Consider the following 18,291-nt stretch of genomic DNA (forward strand, 5'->3'; position numbering starts at 1 on the left):
ACCGTTACTTCGTTAAGGTAATTTTTTCAGGTGTTACTCGGAAAAGCTGACAGATGACAGAGTGCTGGGTAAACTCACTCTAATTATGAAACCGTGAGTAAAAGAACATGTGCTTCCATGAAACTTAAGCACCAACAGTTCAGGAGGCGCACGGCGTTAGCAAAAACCATTGCCGGAACCATCGTTTTCACCATAGTTCATCCCATTTCCTGCGAAATTCTTCTCGGAAACGCAGACTCTGCGAAAAGACGTTTGCCCGATTCCAAAATGACTGCTGCGACGCCCACAATAAAAGTATAGCGCAAGACCGGAAGTTACGCAACCTCATAAGGCAGCGCGCCCTTACCCGTGAGAGAGTTTCCGCCATTTTTGAAAATCGGGAAGGTCCGGGGCCAAGTGTGGTTGCAGCTGCGATGGCAACCTTTGCCGTGGAACCCCAGGCGCCCTCGTTGGGTGAGTGAAAAACTGCTTTTCCTCGCTGGCGCTGCGATCCACGCCGTAGAACTAGGAGCAAGCAAGACTGAAAGCCAGTAGTCATCAGGCTCTTTGCTAGTTTCAGTCGCGGGTACGAGCCCCTGGTTCACCCACAAGTTTTCAGTTGTCCCCCTGCTCAGGGCGTCATCACCCTGCCGCCAGCAAGGCGGCTCCGGGAAGCTGCGGGCCTGGGTAGGGCGTGGGAATGGCTGTCCAGTGGTGACTAAGCCGTTTTGTCCCCCAACACGCGGGCCGCATTCGTTCTGCCCATACCTGAGACTCTCCGAGCGCCGAGGACGCGGTGCTGAGTTCCTGGATCCGGGGAGGCGTCGGTGAAAAGGAACGGATCCGCGTACACGTGGGTGGGCGGTGACCTGGAGTGTGGTTACAGCTCACCGTTCTTTGGTCACTTGGGCTTTTAGTTTCTGTCGGATTCCTACCTGCCCTGGGCTTAGCAAAAGGAGTTTTATTAGTGGAAACTACGCTTGTGCGACGTTTAACCCCTTGATGGTAGCCATGGAGATACTGGCGTTAATAGGAAGCCGGGAGTTGGTACGATTTTCCCGCCTTTATCTTGGGGAGGTGACTTTGTAGGAGGTCTTTTTCTCTAATCAGTTACGTAATGAATTTTTTAAAAATTCATTCCCATTGTTTAACGGAGAGCCTTGCTGAAAGTGTTGTTCAAAAAAAAATCTATCAAGTTAACAGGATGTAGATTTCCTTTTTGTTTGCTGAGTTTCGGCACTTGTGAGAACCGTCAAAATTTTTAGCAGAAAATTGCTATCATAGAGACGCATTTGAAAATTAGGTTACAACTTTGAGTTTGGAAAAGAAAGCAAGCGCGATATTTGTAGAACGAGGTTTTTTGTTTGTTTTTTGTTGTTTTACATTTGAAGGGTGTAATAGTGCTTGCTATGCTTTGTGCAAAATGTTTCTTTTGGGAATGGAGTTAACTTGGACTGTTTTAGAATTAGTCATAAAAAACTAAATGCATAATGTCACTGCAGATATTCTGCTACCTTTAAACTTAAGTACAGATGTTTGTGTAGGTATTTATGTTTTGTATTATTTTAGAGATCAGGAAATCATTTCCAGTCCCAAAGTTTTCTATTCAACAAAAACATTTTGGAGTGCATATTTCTTGGGGTTGTAAATGTGAATAAACCCGTCTCTGTTTATTGCCTCATCAGAAATCTGACATTTGCTGATATTGTTCAAGTTCATATATTGCAGGTGAAGAATAAATAATTTTCCCAGCACCTAATGCTATATGAAAATCAAGGATTATTTCAGCAAACAGTGCTAGCTGAGTAAGACCTAGTATTTAACAGATTTTAGGTGTGCAGACTGAAATCGAATTTAAGACTTGCATGATGATTGTTCTAGCTCTCTAAGTGAAATTTAGCCTAAGGGGTGATAACTGACAGGCGGATTAAGACCTCTCTGTGCTCTCCACACTCTGGTGCTTAGTGTTACCACAATATATATACAGATATATCAGAACTTTTCTTAATTCTTCTTACAATGCCATATATGTTTTTTTCTCTTTGGGGAATGGGAGAATGAGGTAGTTGGTGGTACCTAAAACTTTGTATTTACTACTATAAGTTTCTAAATATCTGTTCAGAATTTGCTTTTGTTTAGGCTTTTGGTGTGTATATTCTTTGGAAATATGTACTAGCAACGTAGTAACAGCACTTTAAAACAATTACAATATAGTTATGGTTCTTCATACCTTATTTCAGTATTTGCTTCATTTTTTTTTCCTGACTTTGCCTTTTTCCTCTTTTATACACTTGCATTGGCATTGTTAATACCTAAGTCTACTATAATGAGGAAGGATAAATAATTGACACCATTTGAATAGCAAGAAACAAATTCTTTTTTTTTTTTTTTTTTTTTTAAGTTTATTCATTTTTTGAGACAGAGACAGAGCACAAACGGGGGAGGGTCAGAGAGAGGGAGACACAGAATCTGAAACAGGCTCCAGGCTCTGAGCTGTCAGCACGGAGCCCGACGTGGGGCTCGAACTCACGGACCGCGAGATCATGACCTGAGCCGAAGTCGGCCGCCCAACCGACTGAGCCACCCAGGCGCCCCAAGAAACAAATTCTTGAGACTGCTTAGAACTTAAGGAATAGTTAACCTTGTAAATAATACATCAAACGTTTGGCCTTTCTGAGTGCAGTGAATCACATTCAGTTTTGTTACATAGTTGAAAACTTAAATTTTAATAAGTAGAAATTGCAAATCCTACATTTACACTTTAGTCACTCAGTTTTCCTATCCTAGGATACCCTTAGAATAATAAGGGTTGAGCACTACTGATATTAGATACTGGGTCAAGTGCTTAATTTGCTGTAATTCTAATCAAAGCTCTGTGAGTGGATGCTGTGATTATGCCCATTTTGCCAAGAGATACGAACCCAGGTCTCTGAGTCCAGGGCCCATTTTTTTTTTTCATACTGTGCTAATTTGTTCTGAAATTAGAGTAGGTTATAGCTTCCTTTTCTTCAAAATGGGAATAATAATACCTATCCTGTAATTTGTGAAAATTAATTTTAAATTGATGATTGTGAAGTATCAACTGTCTTTAAATTGGTTTTATGTTAGGGAGATTTTTATTGATTATTCCTAACTTTAAAATGATTTTTAAAAATGATCCAAAAATAAAGTTTCCAAATCTTTCAATGTTTCTTAGTTTCTAATCATCACTATTATTTCATGTGTGCCCTTTGTGCTCTAATGTATGCATGATTACGCATCGCAATAATGGTTTATAGTTCTTGTTTATGGAAAAGAAAAAAATGGAACATATAGCAAGCTACACCCATTGTGTTTGATTTGCTAAAACTTCGTGTAACTAGCGCACCCACTCTTTCCTTGTTTTTGGTTGTTGCATAGTAGAAACTGACCCAGAAGTGGAAAGAAGTTATTCTGTATGCATTAAGAATTTTTTTAAAGATAATACAAAAATTTTCCATTTAAAACTAAATGTTAATTCTCTTTTTGAAAAATGTTTATTTATTTATTTTTGAGAGAGAGTGGGGGAGGGTGCGAATATGAGCAGGGGAGGGGCAGATAGAGGAAAAGAAACCCAAGCTGACTCCCTGCTGTCAGCGCAGAGCCTGATGGGAGGCTCAAACTCATGAACTTGAGCCAAAATTGAGTGGGCTCCTTAACCAGCTGAGCCATCCAGGCATCCCAATAAAAGTGGATTCTTAAATCTGTGAAATAATATAAACAGGAACAGGGGTGCCTGGATGGCTAAGTTGATTGAGCAGTTCGCGTCATAATCTCACAGTTGTGAATTCGAGCCCTGTGTTGGGCTCTGTGCGGAGCTTGCCTAGGATTCTCTCCTCTCTTTCTGCCCCCCCCCCCCCCCCCCCGCCCCTCTGCTCTCTCTCTCTCTTTCAAAATAAATAAATACACTTAAAAAAAAAATGAACTAGGACAATTGTAAGATTAGTATTGTTAATAAAAATACTTTTACATTTTTATAAAAATAATTTTTATTGGTTTTTAAAATCTCAACTTTGCTTCTGTAATATGTAAGTTTTGATTAAAGTCTCAAAATTTTTTGTGCTAGCTTCTTACATCTTTTTGTTAGATATTGTAACATTAAAGTCCTTTGTTTTACTTTATTTTTTGATTAATTTAGGATCTGAACCAATGATGCTAGGTTCACCCACATCTCCAAAACCAGGGTTAATGCCCAGTTCTTACCTGGATTTTTAATGGGAGATTTGCCAGCTCCAGTGACTCCACAACCTCGATCTGTCAGTGGCCCTTCAGTGGGAGTAATGGAAATGAGATCACCTTTACTTGCAGGTGGGTAAATGCTTGAAATGGTTTCTTAGTACTGTTAAACCATGTATTAGAATTTTAAAAAGAGTAATGATGCAACATTCACCCTTATCAACACATTTATTAATTAAAACAAATAAGCAATGCCTCTATTTTTGATTTTTAGACTCTTGGAATAAAGGTATAAGTAGTATAAGCTACTGTAATTCTAAGAACCACTCATTAAAACTATGTATACTGTATTTCATCCAATCTAAGATGCCCTTGATTGTAAAACTCACCATTATTTTAAGTAGTACTAAGAAAGAAAAGCACTAAATATGATACAATGCCAAGATACTTTTTTTTATAAATTATCCATATCAGAGATGTTAAAGTGTGGGGGAAGAAATACCATTTAACTTCAACTGAATAACTTAATGCATTTAAATAGTTCATCTTAAATATGATAATAACAAATATTCAGTCAAAAGAAACTAAGTGAAGTGTAATCAACATGCAATGCTATATTAGTTTCAGCGTACAGCATATTGACTTGACAGTTCTGTATATTACCCAGTGCTCACCATGACAAGTATAGTCAGTCACCATCTGTCTCCATACAACGTTATGACAATATTGTTGACTGTATTTCCTATGCTGTACTTTCATCTCTGTGGCTTATTTATAAATAAATAACTGTAAGTTTGTACCTCTTAATGCCCCTTGTCTATTTTGCCCATCTTCCCACTCACCTCCCTGTGGCAGCCACCAGCCCTCTGTATTCAAGAGTCTGGTTTGTTTTTTTGTCTGACTTCACTTACCACCCTCTAGGACCTTGATAGATGAATGGATAAAGAAGATGTGATATATATATGTGTGTGTGTGTATATATATATATATATATATATGTGTGTGTGTGTGTGTGTGTGTCTATATATGTGTGTGTGTGTGTGTGTGTATATATATATATACACATATATATATACATATATATATAGACACACACACATATATACGTATGTATGTATATATATATGTACGTATGTATGTATATATACACATATATATGTATATAAATAAAATGGAATGATGGAATGTTAGCCATAAAAAAGAATGAGATCTTGCCATTTGTGGTATAAGAAATGTAATTTGAAATGTGTAGATATAAATTCTACTTCTAGTCATAGTGAATTAAGATTCTCAGCATGTTTAGTGGAAAGATTTATTCTACAAACTATGGGGAAGTTTTTTACACAGAGTTTGCAATTATCAGCACAAAATATTATCTAAATGCAACACATATCTTACAAGACTCCTTTAGCAAAGAAATATTTTAAAAGATAACTTTGGGGGCGCCTGGATGGCTCAATCAGTTAAGCGTCCAGCTTTAGCTCAGGTCATGGTCTTGCAGTCCGTGAGTTCGACCCACGTTGGACTCTGCTGACAGCTCAGGGCCTGGAGCCTGCTTCAGATTCTCTGTCTCCCTCTCTGTCCCACCCCCACTCTCACTCTGTCTCTCTCTTGCTCAAAAATAAATAAACATTAAAAAAAAGAGAGATAACTTTGAGGTTTTCACTATGAGTAGTGAGAATTAGCTACAGAAATGGTTGGATTCCAAATGTGAGCTGATATCCTTTTAATAGATGTTTAAATGGAAAACTTCTCACTTTGCTCTTAAGGTATTATTTGGTTTAAAGTGGTTTATTATTTTAAGATTGATCAGGGACAATATAAATTATATTCATAATTGACTTATTGTTATTCTGGATAGGTTTTTGTTTTTTATACATTTGACCCTTGAACAACACAGGGGTTTGGTGTGCTGATCCCCTGGACACTTGGAAATTCTAGTATGATTTTGACTCCCCCAAAACTTAACTAATAGCCTGTTTTTGACTGGAAGGTAGCCTTCCCGATAACATAAATAGTTGATAACTATATATGATATAGTTGATACACTGACATATAACTATATATGATATAGTTGATATGCTGATAACATAAACATTTTGGATATGTATTATAAACTGTTCTTACAGCAAAGTAAGCTAGAAAAAGAAAATGTTACTAAGAAAGTCATAAGGAAAAGAAAATACATTTACAGTACTGCACTGTAAAAAATCTGTGTATAGGTGGACCTACATGTGCAGTTCATACTTGTGTTTGTCAAGGGTCAAATATGTATTTCAAATGTATTTTTATTGTAGCTACTATATATTGAGTACTTATAAACCAGGCAATACCCTAAGCATATTATATGTTACTTTCATTTTTTCATCAGTCTTAAAGGTTAGGTAGTAGTATCTCTGTTTTTCAAAAGGGGAAACTGAAGCTAAATGCAATAAAGAACTTCCTTAAGCCTACTTTTTTTTTTCTTAACTTTTTTAAATGTTTGTTTTTGAGAGAGAAAGAGACAGAGTGTGAGCGGGCAAAGGGTAGAGAGGGAGAGGGAGACACAATCTGAAGCAGGCTTCAGGCTCTGAGCTGTCAGCACAGAGCCCGATGCGGGGTTGAACTCAGGAACCGCAAGATCATGACCTGAGCCGAAGTCGGACGTGTAACTGACTGAGCCACCCAGGTGCCCCAAGCCTACTTGTTAGTAAGTGACAGAGCAGGAGGTTAAAGCTCAGATTAGTTCTGTTTTATAGTCTATGCTCTAAACAGCTTATGATGTACTATCTAAGCTTAGACATTAAGTCATAACAGAGGGTCAGGTCTGTTTCACTATTTGGCATTGATGATTCTCTGATTTATAAAGGCATCTTTTTTTTTTTTTTTTTTTTAATATTAATTTTTGAGAGAGAGAGAGAGAAAGAATCCCAAGCATGCATCTTGCTATCAGTGCAGAGCCCATCCTGGGGCTTGAACTCACGAACCATGACCTGAACTGAAATCAATAGTCAGATGGTTAGCCGACTGAGCCACCCAGGTGCCCCTTTAAAGACCTTCTTATGTCCCCAAAGTTGATTCTTTTCATATATATATATATATATATATATATATATATATATATATATATTATGTACTTCAATATATTTCTATTATGAGGAACATGAATGGGATCTCTTTAATTTTGACAAATTCCACATTAGGCGATTATATTCAAGTTAATTTTGACAAATTCCACATTAGGCGATTATATTCAAGTGTATATAAACTGGAGCTGTTTACCTACTTTCAAGTGAGAAATACGATCAAATTTTGTATTGAAATGTTAAGGATTTGTAGAGAAAGCAAAAGCTACATGTGTTTACAAAAAACTAAAATTTCTGTTTTCTTATTCTGAAATTTTTTATTCACACACAGTCTATGAATCACCAGCTTTGGCGTAGCTGGAAACTTGTTAGAAATTTAGTGTCAGGCTCCACCTCACATGTTCTGAATCAGAATCTGAATTTTAACAAGATGGACTCTTAAGTGTATTAAACGTTGAGAAGCCCTAGGAAACAAGAGTTTAAGTTGATATTTTAAAGATACAAATGTAAAAGGGGCACCTGGGTGGCTCAGGCTCTGATCTTGTGGTTCATGGGATCGAGCCCTGCATTGGGCCCTGTGCTGACAGCACAGAGCCTGCTTGGGATTCTGTCTCTCTCTGCCCCTCCCCTGCTTGTGCACTCTCTCTTGCTCTCTCAAAATGTATAAATAAACACTTTTTTAAAATGTGTAAATGACAAAAAAATCTTATCAGAAAGGTGGAAGACTTGTTTTCTCACCTGTTTTTTGTGCATTGTAGGTGGATCACCACCACAACCAGTTGTGCCCGCTCATAAAGATAAAAGTGGAGCCCCGCCAGTTAGAAGTATATATGATGATATTTCCAGTCCAGGACTTGGATCAACACCTTTAACTTCAAGAAGACAGGTAATGTACACACCCCCATTTATGATCCACAGTAATTTCTTATTTTTATGTGGATACACAGCGAGGATCAGTAATTTGAAATGTTCTTCTGAGGTCTACTTTAGTGTAACTGTGTTGCACAGAATAACTATCAAGGACATTTATCATAAAATCTACTTACATTGTGTTTATCATGAAATGTTCTTAACAAATATAATAGAACAGCCGATTGTTTTCTCATATTGGTGATTCTGTGGTGTATTATAGGTAGGTCTTATTTACTTGTCCCTGCCCTAAACCTAGCAATACACACATGGAAATGATTATGGTTTCAGTGATTCCAATTGTTTAAAAAATTCAGTATGCATAATTTTGTGAAGGAACAAATGAAGAGTTAGGGTTTCATCCAGATGTAGGGTACTTTGTAATGATTTGAGATCTTTGTTTTAGGAATGGTTTTATTAATATAAGACACATATCCTTTTAGAGCTATGCTCACTGTTTACTTATTTTACTGAAAACGCATCCTCCCATACTTATGAGCTGATGGTTTAGTTTGTTCCAGGTGCAGGTGTTCTGATGGTGATGTTTAATTTTGGTTGGTGTGGGTGTAGGCGTTCTGATGGAGTTATTTTCAGTCATAGATTATGCAAGGTAGAGATCCTGTGTTTTGATGGGACTGATAGCTATAAAAGAAAATGATAGAAGTACCTCTGGTATACAGGTCCTGATCTTAAAACTTCCTGTTTTATGTATTTTTTTCACTTCTTCTTCATGGTAATTTTGTGAATTAGTTGTTATGAGCTTCATTTTATCATTGAGGACACTAGGGCACAGAAAGCTTAAATAATTTGTCAAGAGTAAGGCAACTAGTCTAGTGGAGCCAAACTTTAAACCCAGGCAGTCTTCAATCTAGAGCCAACGTTTGTAACAGCCATGCTGTCCTAACACTACTATAATAACTCTGGATGGTCAGTTTAAAGGTAGTGTGGATTTTTCTTTTAAGTAGGAAGGTTAGTAGCTTATGGAGTCACAAATATTCTATCCCTATTGTGCTTTAGCAGGACATACAGTTACATACAGTGTGTCAGTTAAACTGATAAGTTGTTTGTATAAGGATATTTCTGCAGTTTGGTTTGATTTGCCTTTCCCTGAATCAAATAGAGCATAGTGGCTAGAAAGTTTAAGAATGGTAGAAAGCATCTTCTAGTAAATTTTGACTATTTTTAGACTTGGTATGCCTAGCATAGTAGGCCTACTTGTCAAGCAAAGCAGAATTAGTTCACTGTGTAAAACACATTACCTTCTCTTTCCGTCACTTTTAGAACTGCCCTACTGTCCAATACAGTAGCCATTGGCCAAATGTGGCTGTTGACACTTGAAATGTGGCTAGTCCTATACATAATTGAGGTACGCCGAAGTGTAAAATACACACTGGATTTTGAAGACTTAGGAAGAATGTGAGCTATCTCATTTAGTTTTTTATGGTGATTACGTATTGAAAATGATGATAATTTGGACCTGCTAGATTAAATAAACTACTTATTTTTACTTTTTTAATGTGTCTCCTATAGAATTTAAAATTACTTCTACTGCTTATGTTCTATTTGGACAATGGTATTCTAGCCAAATCAGAATATTCTGGCCTGGGATATTTTTCTAAAAGGCTGATAAGTAAATTTCATGTTTGGTTTGAGAATGACTGGCTTATAAATTTATGCTAGTTTTCATTACTTCTCTGATAACCAATGAAAACAAAGGTAGTTTACAGTTATTGCTATGTTCAAAATGTTTAAAAGTCTTGTGTTATAATTTGTAGAGAATGTTTTTGATTTAAAAGTTGGTAAGAATATTATTATTAGTTAAAAGCCCTCATTAGTTTTGCCCCAAGACTTTGCTTAGCCTCTCTCTAATCGTGAAAGAAAATGGCATTAAGAATTGAACAGTACATTTTGTATGTCTCTTAAAGTTATTTCAACATTTGGTTCTGGTTGCTAGATAATAGCTAGATTTTAGATTTCCTTAGTTTAATCAGAATCTGTTACTAAAAAATCTATTTCTGTATATTTACTTCTAGAGAAAGTCTGTTCTCATTCTTGATTAGATATTGCCTTTGTTTAATCTTTAATTTTCTCACATTTAAAGGAATTAGTATTGATAATTTTCTTGCTTTGTAACTTTCTACTAGTAGAGACAGAGGCATACTGTCTTTTTTATTATATAGACTGATTTGTTTAAAAAAATTTTTTTTTTTTTTTTTTTTTAACATTTATTTATTTTTGAGACTGAGAGAGACAGAGCAGGAGCAGGGAAGGGGGCAGAGAGAGAGGGAGACACAGAATCCGAAGCAGGCTCCAGGCTCTGAACTGTCAGCACAGAGCCTGATGCAGGGCTCAAACCCACAAACCATTAGATCATGACCTGAGCTGAAGTCAGAGGCTTAACCAACTGAGCCACCCAGGTGCCCCTATATAGAGTGATTTGAATCTGTATTATTTCATGGTTTGTAAATGTCTGCTTAAAAATAGAATTCTGCCATCTTTCTGTTTTTTCTGTGTGTTATTTCAAATATTGTGCTTTAGGAACTAAAAACAAATAGCAAAGTTATTTTCTACTAAGAACAGTGTCTTTTTATTTAATGTAACTTAACTTTAAACAAAGAATATGCTAAAGGGTATAACATATTTTAGAATCATACTGCTCAACTTAAAGAAAAAAGTTGGAGTACTCTTAGATTGTGAACTAATTAGAGGCATCCTTAGTACCTGGTAGACATGCAGTTGTCTATTGAATGAAACCTTTCAACACTTACTGTGTTTATGTTCTGGTAAGATCATTGCGTTTTTACTCTAACACTTTATTCTATTTTCATGTAGCCAAACATTTCAGTAATGCAGAGTCCTCTTGTTGGAGTTATGACGACTACTCCTACTCCTGGAACAGGTAAAGGCCTTTTAATGTCAAAGACTATTCTGTCTTTTTTGAATGAGATAATATAAGACTTTGTTGATAATTGGCCAAAATTTTTTCTTTCATATTTCAAACTTGGAGACCTTGTCAAATGTTAGTAACTTCATTCATAAGGGAAATACTTTGTATATTGGATTTTTTTTTCCTGAACTTATAGTAGGTAGGATGTGATATTCTCAAAATATTAAGAGTTTAAAGAAAATATGTACTTAGTAGTGTTTCCTCAGTTACTAAAAACTGTAATTTAAAAAAGAGGTGTTGCAGTTGGGAAGAAAAGGAATACAGAGACTGAGCAATAAAGATGTTTTGAAAGCTTTTAATATATAGCTATAAATCTAAATGTCATTGACTACAAACAGCCACTGATTATATGTAGTTTTTCTTTAAGATTAATGGTATTTTTATCACCATCAGCATCATCATTAGCACAACTCTTGTTACATATTCATATAATTTATCAAATGATCTCTCAGTAAATATATGAACACATAACCATATGTGCCAGGCCCCGGGAAACTGAACAAAATAGGTAATCCATACCTTTATTGAGTTTGCATTTATTTAAAGAATTTACATTTACATTTATAAATGAAATAATTAAACTATAAAGTTTATTAGAAGGTGATATATTTTATGGAGGAAAATTAAGCAGCAAAGGGGGAGTTAGCAGGTGAGGGCTTATAGGTTTAAATGGGGGGTAGTATATTAGTTTTCTATTGCTGCTGTGACAAACTACTACAAACTTAAAAGTGGCTTAAACAACAGTTCTGGAGGTGAGAAATCTCAAATGGGTCTCAATGGACTAAAATCAATGCATTTGTAAAGCTGTGTTTAGTTTATGGAAGCTCTAGGGGATAATCTGTTTTCTTGCCTTTTTCATCTTCTACCCACATTTCTTTGCTCGTGATCTCCTTTCTCCATCTTCAAAGCTAGCAACTTTGCATCTCTCTGATCATTCTTCTGTAGTCACATCTCCCCCTTCTGTCTTTTAAATACCTTTGTGAGTACAGTGGATCTGTCTGGATAATCCAGGATCATCTCCCTATTTTAAGGTCAGCTGGTTAGCAGCCTTAATTCCATCTGCAACCTTAATTCTCCTTTGTCATGTAACATAGCTTATTCCCAGGTTCCAGGGATAAGGACATGGGCATCTCTGGGGGCCATTATTCTGCTTCCTACAGAAAGGTAGAGGAAAAGTGACATTTACTCAGAAACCTAAACTAAGTAAGGGAGGGGCGCCTGGGTGGCTCAGTCGGTTAAAGCGTCCGACTTCGGCTCAGGTCATGATCTTACGGTTCGTGAGTTTGAGCCCCACGTCGGGCTCTGTGCTGACAGCTTGGAGCCTGGAGCCTGCTTGGGATTCTGTGTCTCCCTCTCTCTCTGCCCCTCCCTTGTTCATGCTCTGTCTCTCTCTGTCTCAAAAATGAATAAACGTTAAAAAAAAAATTAAAAAAAAATTAAGGGAGGTGGGGACAGTGTTCTAGAAAGAGAAAAACGTAGAGGCACTGAGGTGGCAGTGTGTCTTGGGTGTTCAAGGAGGCTAGTGTGAAATGGAGCCAGTGAGGGGTAGAATACTAGGAAATGAGGTCAGAAAGATAACGGGGACCCATAGTACAGGGTCTTGTATGTCATGGAATCAACTGGTTTTTACCCAGAAAAGGCAGAAAACAAATAGGATGAGACTGCTGCTGTGGTGATTACAGACTTTTGGTTAAGGGGCGGGGTAGAAGCAAAACCAAAATAAGAGGCTACTACTGCATTAATCCAGTTGAGGGACAAAGCAGGGTGGGAAGAGAAAGAGGAATAACAACAACAAAAAAGATGGGACAGAAAAGCCCAGCAAGACAGTAGATTTAAAAGGAACCAGATCAACCATTATATAAACTGAAATGTACTAAACACTGCAGATAAAAGGCAGAGGTTATCAGAATTGTTAACAAAAGCAGTATCCAAAGACAAGGTTTTTTTTGTTTTTTTTTTTTCATCTTCTGAGTCCAGAGTTTTTCAAGCGTCTGAATCTTCACTGGTGGCAGTGGTTTTTATAGTCACTTATAGGTAGATTTCTGCTACCAGTTTGATCAAGGCTATTTAGGCTTTTTCTGTACGTTCCTCAGATTTCTTCTACTATCCAGCCACTGCCTGGTTCCAAAGCCACTTCCACATTTTTAGGTATTTGTCACAGCAGCACCTGGCTTATAATCAGAATCTGTATTAATTTTTGTAAGTTTATTTATTTTGAGAGAGAGCACACACGAGCGTGGGAGGGACAGTGAGAGAGGAAGAGAGAGAACACCTCAGAGCTTGACTCTGGGGCTTGATCTCACAAACTATGAGATCATGACCTGAGCTGAAATCAAGAGTCTAACGCTTAACCGACTGAGCCTCTCAAGTACCTCATAATCTGTGTTAGTTTAAATTTGCTGCCTTAACAGATTATCACAAATTTAGTGGCTTAAAACAATACAAAACTTTTTTTTTTTTTTTTTTTTTTTTCAATTGTAAGTAATCTCTACAACTGTTGTGGAGCTTGAACTTGTAACTGTGAGATCAGGAATTTCATGGTCCACCAACTGAGCCAACCAGGCACCCACCCCTGTTTTTTCTTTTTAAAGATTTTAAAACAGATTTATTTTCTCACTTTTTTTCTTTGCTTTAGAGCTCGGGTGTCAGCAGGGCTGTGTTCTCTTCGTGAGGTTCTGGGTATTAATCCACTTTCAAGCTCATTCATGTTGTTCGAATTTACTTCCATGTGGTTGTAGGACTGAGGTCCCTGTTTCTTTCCTAGCTGTTGCCTGGAGGTGTTTCTCAGCTTGTAGAGTCTGCCCTTATTCTTTGGCTTGTGACTCCCTTTCCATATTCAAAGACAGCAGTGGCACATCAAGGTCTCTTTTATACTTTGAATCTAGGGTAATTCCTTATTTTAAGATCCAGCTGATTAATAACCTTCATTTTATCCAGCAGTACCTGGACTAGTGTTTGAATTACCAATGAATTAAACCAGGGGACAGAAACTTTGGGGGTATATCTTTAGATTCCTGTCTGCCACCTATACCATAGTGAACAATTTAGGTGTGTTACCTCAGTCTTAGTTACATATGTGAGGTGGAATGTTCTGGGGGGAGTTCAGGTATTAACAGTCTTAATCTGATCATGCAAATAGGTAGATGACAATGTTTTGTTACTTGACTAGTTGCTACAATAGTGACTCTTCATTATTCAGTTGAGTCAGTTAAGTCATCCCAGGGACATTGAAAATGCAAAAACACAATGTTAAGTAATGTACTTCATGCTTTAAAGGTTCTCTTAGTTGTTTGAAAAGCATACATGATAATATTCTTATTGTTGTCAAGTAGAAGAACACATGATTAAAGTTATTTAAACATCCTTTTGTTATTTTTCTCAAATAGTGTTAACTTCTGTGAGGTTCTTGTACTTTTAGAATTTTTTATGAAAATACAAGAACCATGGTAGGAAAATAATATGTATCGTAAATTGGCCACTGGGAGCCACTGCTGCTTCTACTTTGAGGTTAAGGAATTTATGTTTAGAAAGTCTTCATGTGGCATATGTGAAAAAGAATATTTTTGAAAAGATATGATGGGCATGAGGATCTATCGTGTGATCAGTAATAAGCAACAAAAAGGGGGAAAAGAAGTTGACTTGAGAAAATTGAAAGGAAAATGTAGACTTAAAACTTAGAGCTTTTTTTTTTTTAGCTCCTATAGTGTTAACCAAATGAAAATTTCTTGTATAATTTGTAAATTTTAACTTTCTGAGATAGACAACTTTTATAAAGAGATATCATGGGGTTTAGTGATGTTAGTGTGTTTATGCTTAGGTCTTTGTGTCCAATAAGGAGTTTTTTGTTTGTTTTAATTTTGTAAGTGATGTTAAAATCTTTTTAAAAATTTTATTTCTGGTGCAGGGAAACCTTGGTCATATGATAAAGTGAGCAATCTAGATTAGAGAATTTCAGAAACTGTTTTCAATCATGGCATATTATTGCCCTGAGTATGTTTGGCCTGTTTCCCTGTCTGCACCTCTCAGTTTTCTTCTGCTGCTATTTAAATATTCCTCTGTTTTTCACACTCTTTTAAATTTTTTCTTAATTTTTTTGAACTGCTTTCATGTATCTATCCGTTTTCTTCTCAAATGGTATACCACTTTTGTCTACTGAATTAGAATCCTTATTTATGTTAGCATATTGTTAACAGACTAAGTGTGTTATTCAGACTATAGTACTTTCCAAGTGTTTTTGTTGATGCTAGGAGCTCAGAGTTCTGATAGTGTTCCTAGGAGAGGAGGAAGAGGACTAATTTATCTGTGAGGGACCTTTTCCTGACACTTCTTTTTCTGATCTGGGTTAGCTGATCTTGCATGTGCTTCTGTACAGCTGTCTCTGCTTAGCTCCTATCTTTCTCCACTACTGGACTATGAACTCCTTCAGGACAGAGATTCTTTCTGTATTTTTTCATTATTTACCCATCACAGAGCTGGTTATAAAGGGACCTCAGTAAACATTTGTTGACTGAATGGGTTGATGGATATAAACTGTAGTGAATTGAATAGTGGCCCTGAAATGGTATGTCCTTGTCTTAATCCCCAGAATCTATGACTCTTACTGTGTGGTTCAAATAAATAGTTAAGGTCTTGAGAGGAGGAGCTCCCAAGGAAATCTTGAAAATTCAGGAGAGAGCAGAGTAGGGAGAAGGTAATCTTGATAATTACCTAGATGGTCCCTAAATTCAATCATTAGTGTCCTTAACAGGAAAGAGAGATTTGACACAGACCTCCAAAACATGCAGTGGATTAGGTGATGTGAAGACAGGCACAGATTGGAGTGTTGTCACCACAAGCCAATGAACACCAAAATATGCCAGCAGTAACCAGAAGCTAGAAGAGGCAAGCGATTGATTCTCTCTGAGTGCCTTTGGCACACATTTGGTCCTGATGAAAATTTGATCTTGGACTTCTGGCTGTGACAAGAGCTGTGAGACAATAAATTTCTCTTGTTTTCAGCCACCCAGTTTGTGGTAATTTGTTAGAACAGACACAGGAAACCAGTATATATGTATATAACGTTTTGAGGTGATGACATCCCAATACCAAAAAGAGGATTGGAATATTTGTGTCTAACTTGACATGGCATAGTTTTAAAAAAAATTACAATTAGAGTAGTAAACACTAACCTTACTCCAGATTGCATTAGTTTCGGATGCTGCTGAAACAAATTATCGCAGATTTATGGCTTAAAACAACTCAAATTTGGGGTGCCTGGGTGGCTCAGTTGGTTAAGTGTCCGTCTTTGGCTCAGGTCATGATCTCACGGTTCATGGGTTCAAGCCCCGCATCGGGCTCTGTGCTGACAGCTTGGAGCCAGGAGTCTGCTTCAGATTCTCTCTCTCCCTCTCTCTCTGCCCCTCCCCTGCTCACTCTCTGTCTCACTCTCAAAAATAAATAAACATTAAAAAAATTTAAAATAAAAAACTCATTTATTACATTAAAATTCTGGAGGTCAGAAGTCTAATATTGTCAATGGGCTGAAATCAAGGCATCAATAGATCTGTGTACTTTTCTGGAGGTTCTAGGGGTTAATCTTTTTTTTTTTTTTTTTTTTTTTTTCTGTCTCCTTTCTAGCTTTTAGAAGCTATCCATATTTCTTGGCTCATGGTTCCCTACCATCTTCGAAGTCTGCACTAATCAGTTGGGCCTTTCTTCTACCACTCTTTCTTTCTCCATTTAAGGAATCTTGTGATTATGTTGGACCTACTAGGTTAATCCAGGATAATATTCTCATTTAAGATCAGGTGATTAGTAGTCTTAATTCCATGTACATCCTGTAGTTCTTTTTACCATGTAATGTAATTTGCTCACAGCTTCTGGATATTAGGATTTGGACATCTTTGGGAGACCATTTTCTGCCTAACATACTGATTTTTTAAAATTAGTCACCAAAATTTATTTAATCTCATGCCAGACTAACCATAGTACCATTGAATAGAGTCTAGCTTTGGTGGGGATAATATTTTCTATTTTAGTCAAAATAATAAAAGCAGATAGTTTTTAAAAATCAAACAGTACTAAAAAAAAAAAAAATCAAACAGTACTTAACTATGTACAATGAAATGCAGCATTCTTTAGCCTTATTCCTCCAGAACCAGTCCAGACCTTAGAGCTATTCCTTTTGGAATTTACTTTCATTTATCTAGATGAGATGCTATGTTAGTTTCAAATTACCACAAATTTAGTGGCCTAAAATAATTCAGATTTATTCTGTTGCAGTTTTGTAGAAGCCAGAAGTCCAGAATCAGTTTCCTTGGGCTAAAGTCAAAGCGTTGGTAGGACTAGTTTCTTCTGGAGGTTCTAAGGAGAATTCATTTTCTTTTTTTCTCCCAGCTTCTAACAGTTACCTGTATTCTTTGGTTTGTGGCCCCTTTCATCTTCAAAGTGTATCTCTCCAATCTCTGTTTTCATCATCACATCACCTCTATGGAGTCAAAAAATCTTCCTCCCTCTCCCTTTTTTAAGGGCACTAGTGGATATATTGGGAGCCCACCTGAATAATCTTGGATAATCTTCCCATTTCAAGATTGTTAAGCACATCTGCAGAGTCCCTTTTGCCATATAAGTAAAATATTCACAGGTTCCAGGTATTAGGATATAGTCATGTTGGAGGTCCATATATTGTTGGAGTCCACCATATATGATTATGTGGCTAATCGATTGTCAGTTTTCAATGTTGGTATATTATCTTAAGGTAATTGGAGTTTATCTTACCTCCACATTATCTGAATATAATTATATCAGACTTTATTCCTTTGTCAATGTTTGTTATGACTATATAAACACTTTTTTATGCTTAACCAAGTAGTATAATTTATCTTTCTCTAAAATTTTTCTAAGTTAATAATTGTATTTTTTCCCATTTGTCTAATTTTCTCTGTGCCATCTACTCCTTTGATTTTAGGCAAATGTCGTTGCTAAGATACATATCTGAGCATTTTAAAAATGCTCAAAGATAGTTTCAAATAGTTTTTTGTTTCACTTTAAACTGAGAACTCTCTTTTAGCCTCTGTTTGGGCTGTTTCCTGTTTGAGCATGGTACACAGCTATCTTCCTAGGACTTGCCTTGGCAAGTTTCTGAGCTATTTGCTCATTTTTGTAGGGAACATATTTGAGTAGCTTTCTAAGCTTGTGAGGGAAATGAAATTTTTGACC

At 36.6% G+C, this 18,291-nt stretch overlaps 1 protein-coding gene across 1 annotated transcript in view; it reads left to right on the forward strand.

Annotated features, from left to right (window-relative positions):
• Positions 1-413: 413 nt before the first annotated feature.
• Positions 414-18,291, forward strand: part of NUP35 (nucleoporin 35) — a 35,403-nt gene continuing 17,525 nt past the window's right edge. The window contains 5 exon segments of the mRNA XM_042949339.1: positions 414-453; positions 4,136-4,180; positions 4,183-4,305; positions 7,997-8,124; positions 10,980-11,046. Coding sequence (XP_042805273.1) covers positions 414-453; positions 4,136-4,180; positions 4,183-4,305; positions 7,997-8,124; positions 10,980-11,046 — 403 coding nt within the window.

This window comes from Panthera leo, chromosome C1 (assembly GCF_018350215.1).
Source record: "Panthera leo isolate Ple1 chromosome C1, P.leo_Ple1_pat1.1, whole genome shotgun sequence".
Lineage (NCBI taxonomy): Eukaryota > Metazoa > Chordata > Mammalia > Carnivora > Felidae > Panthera > Panthera leo.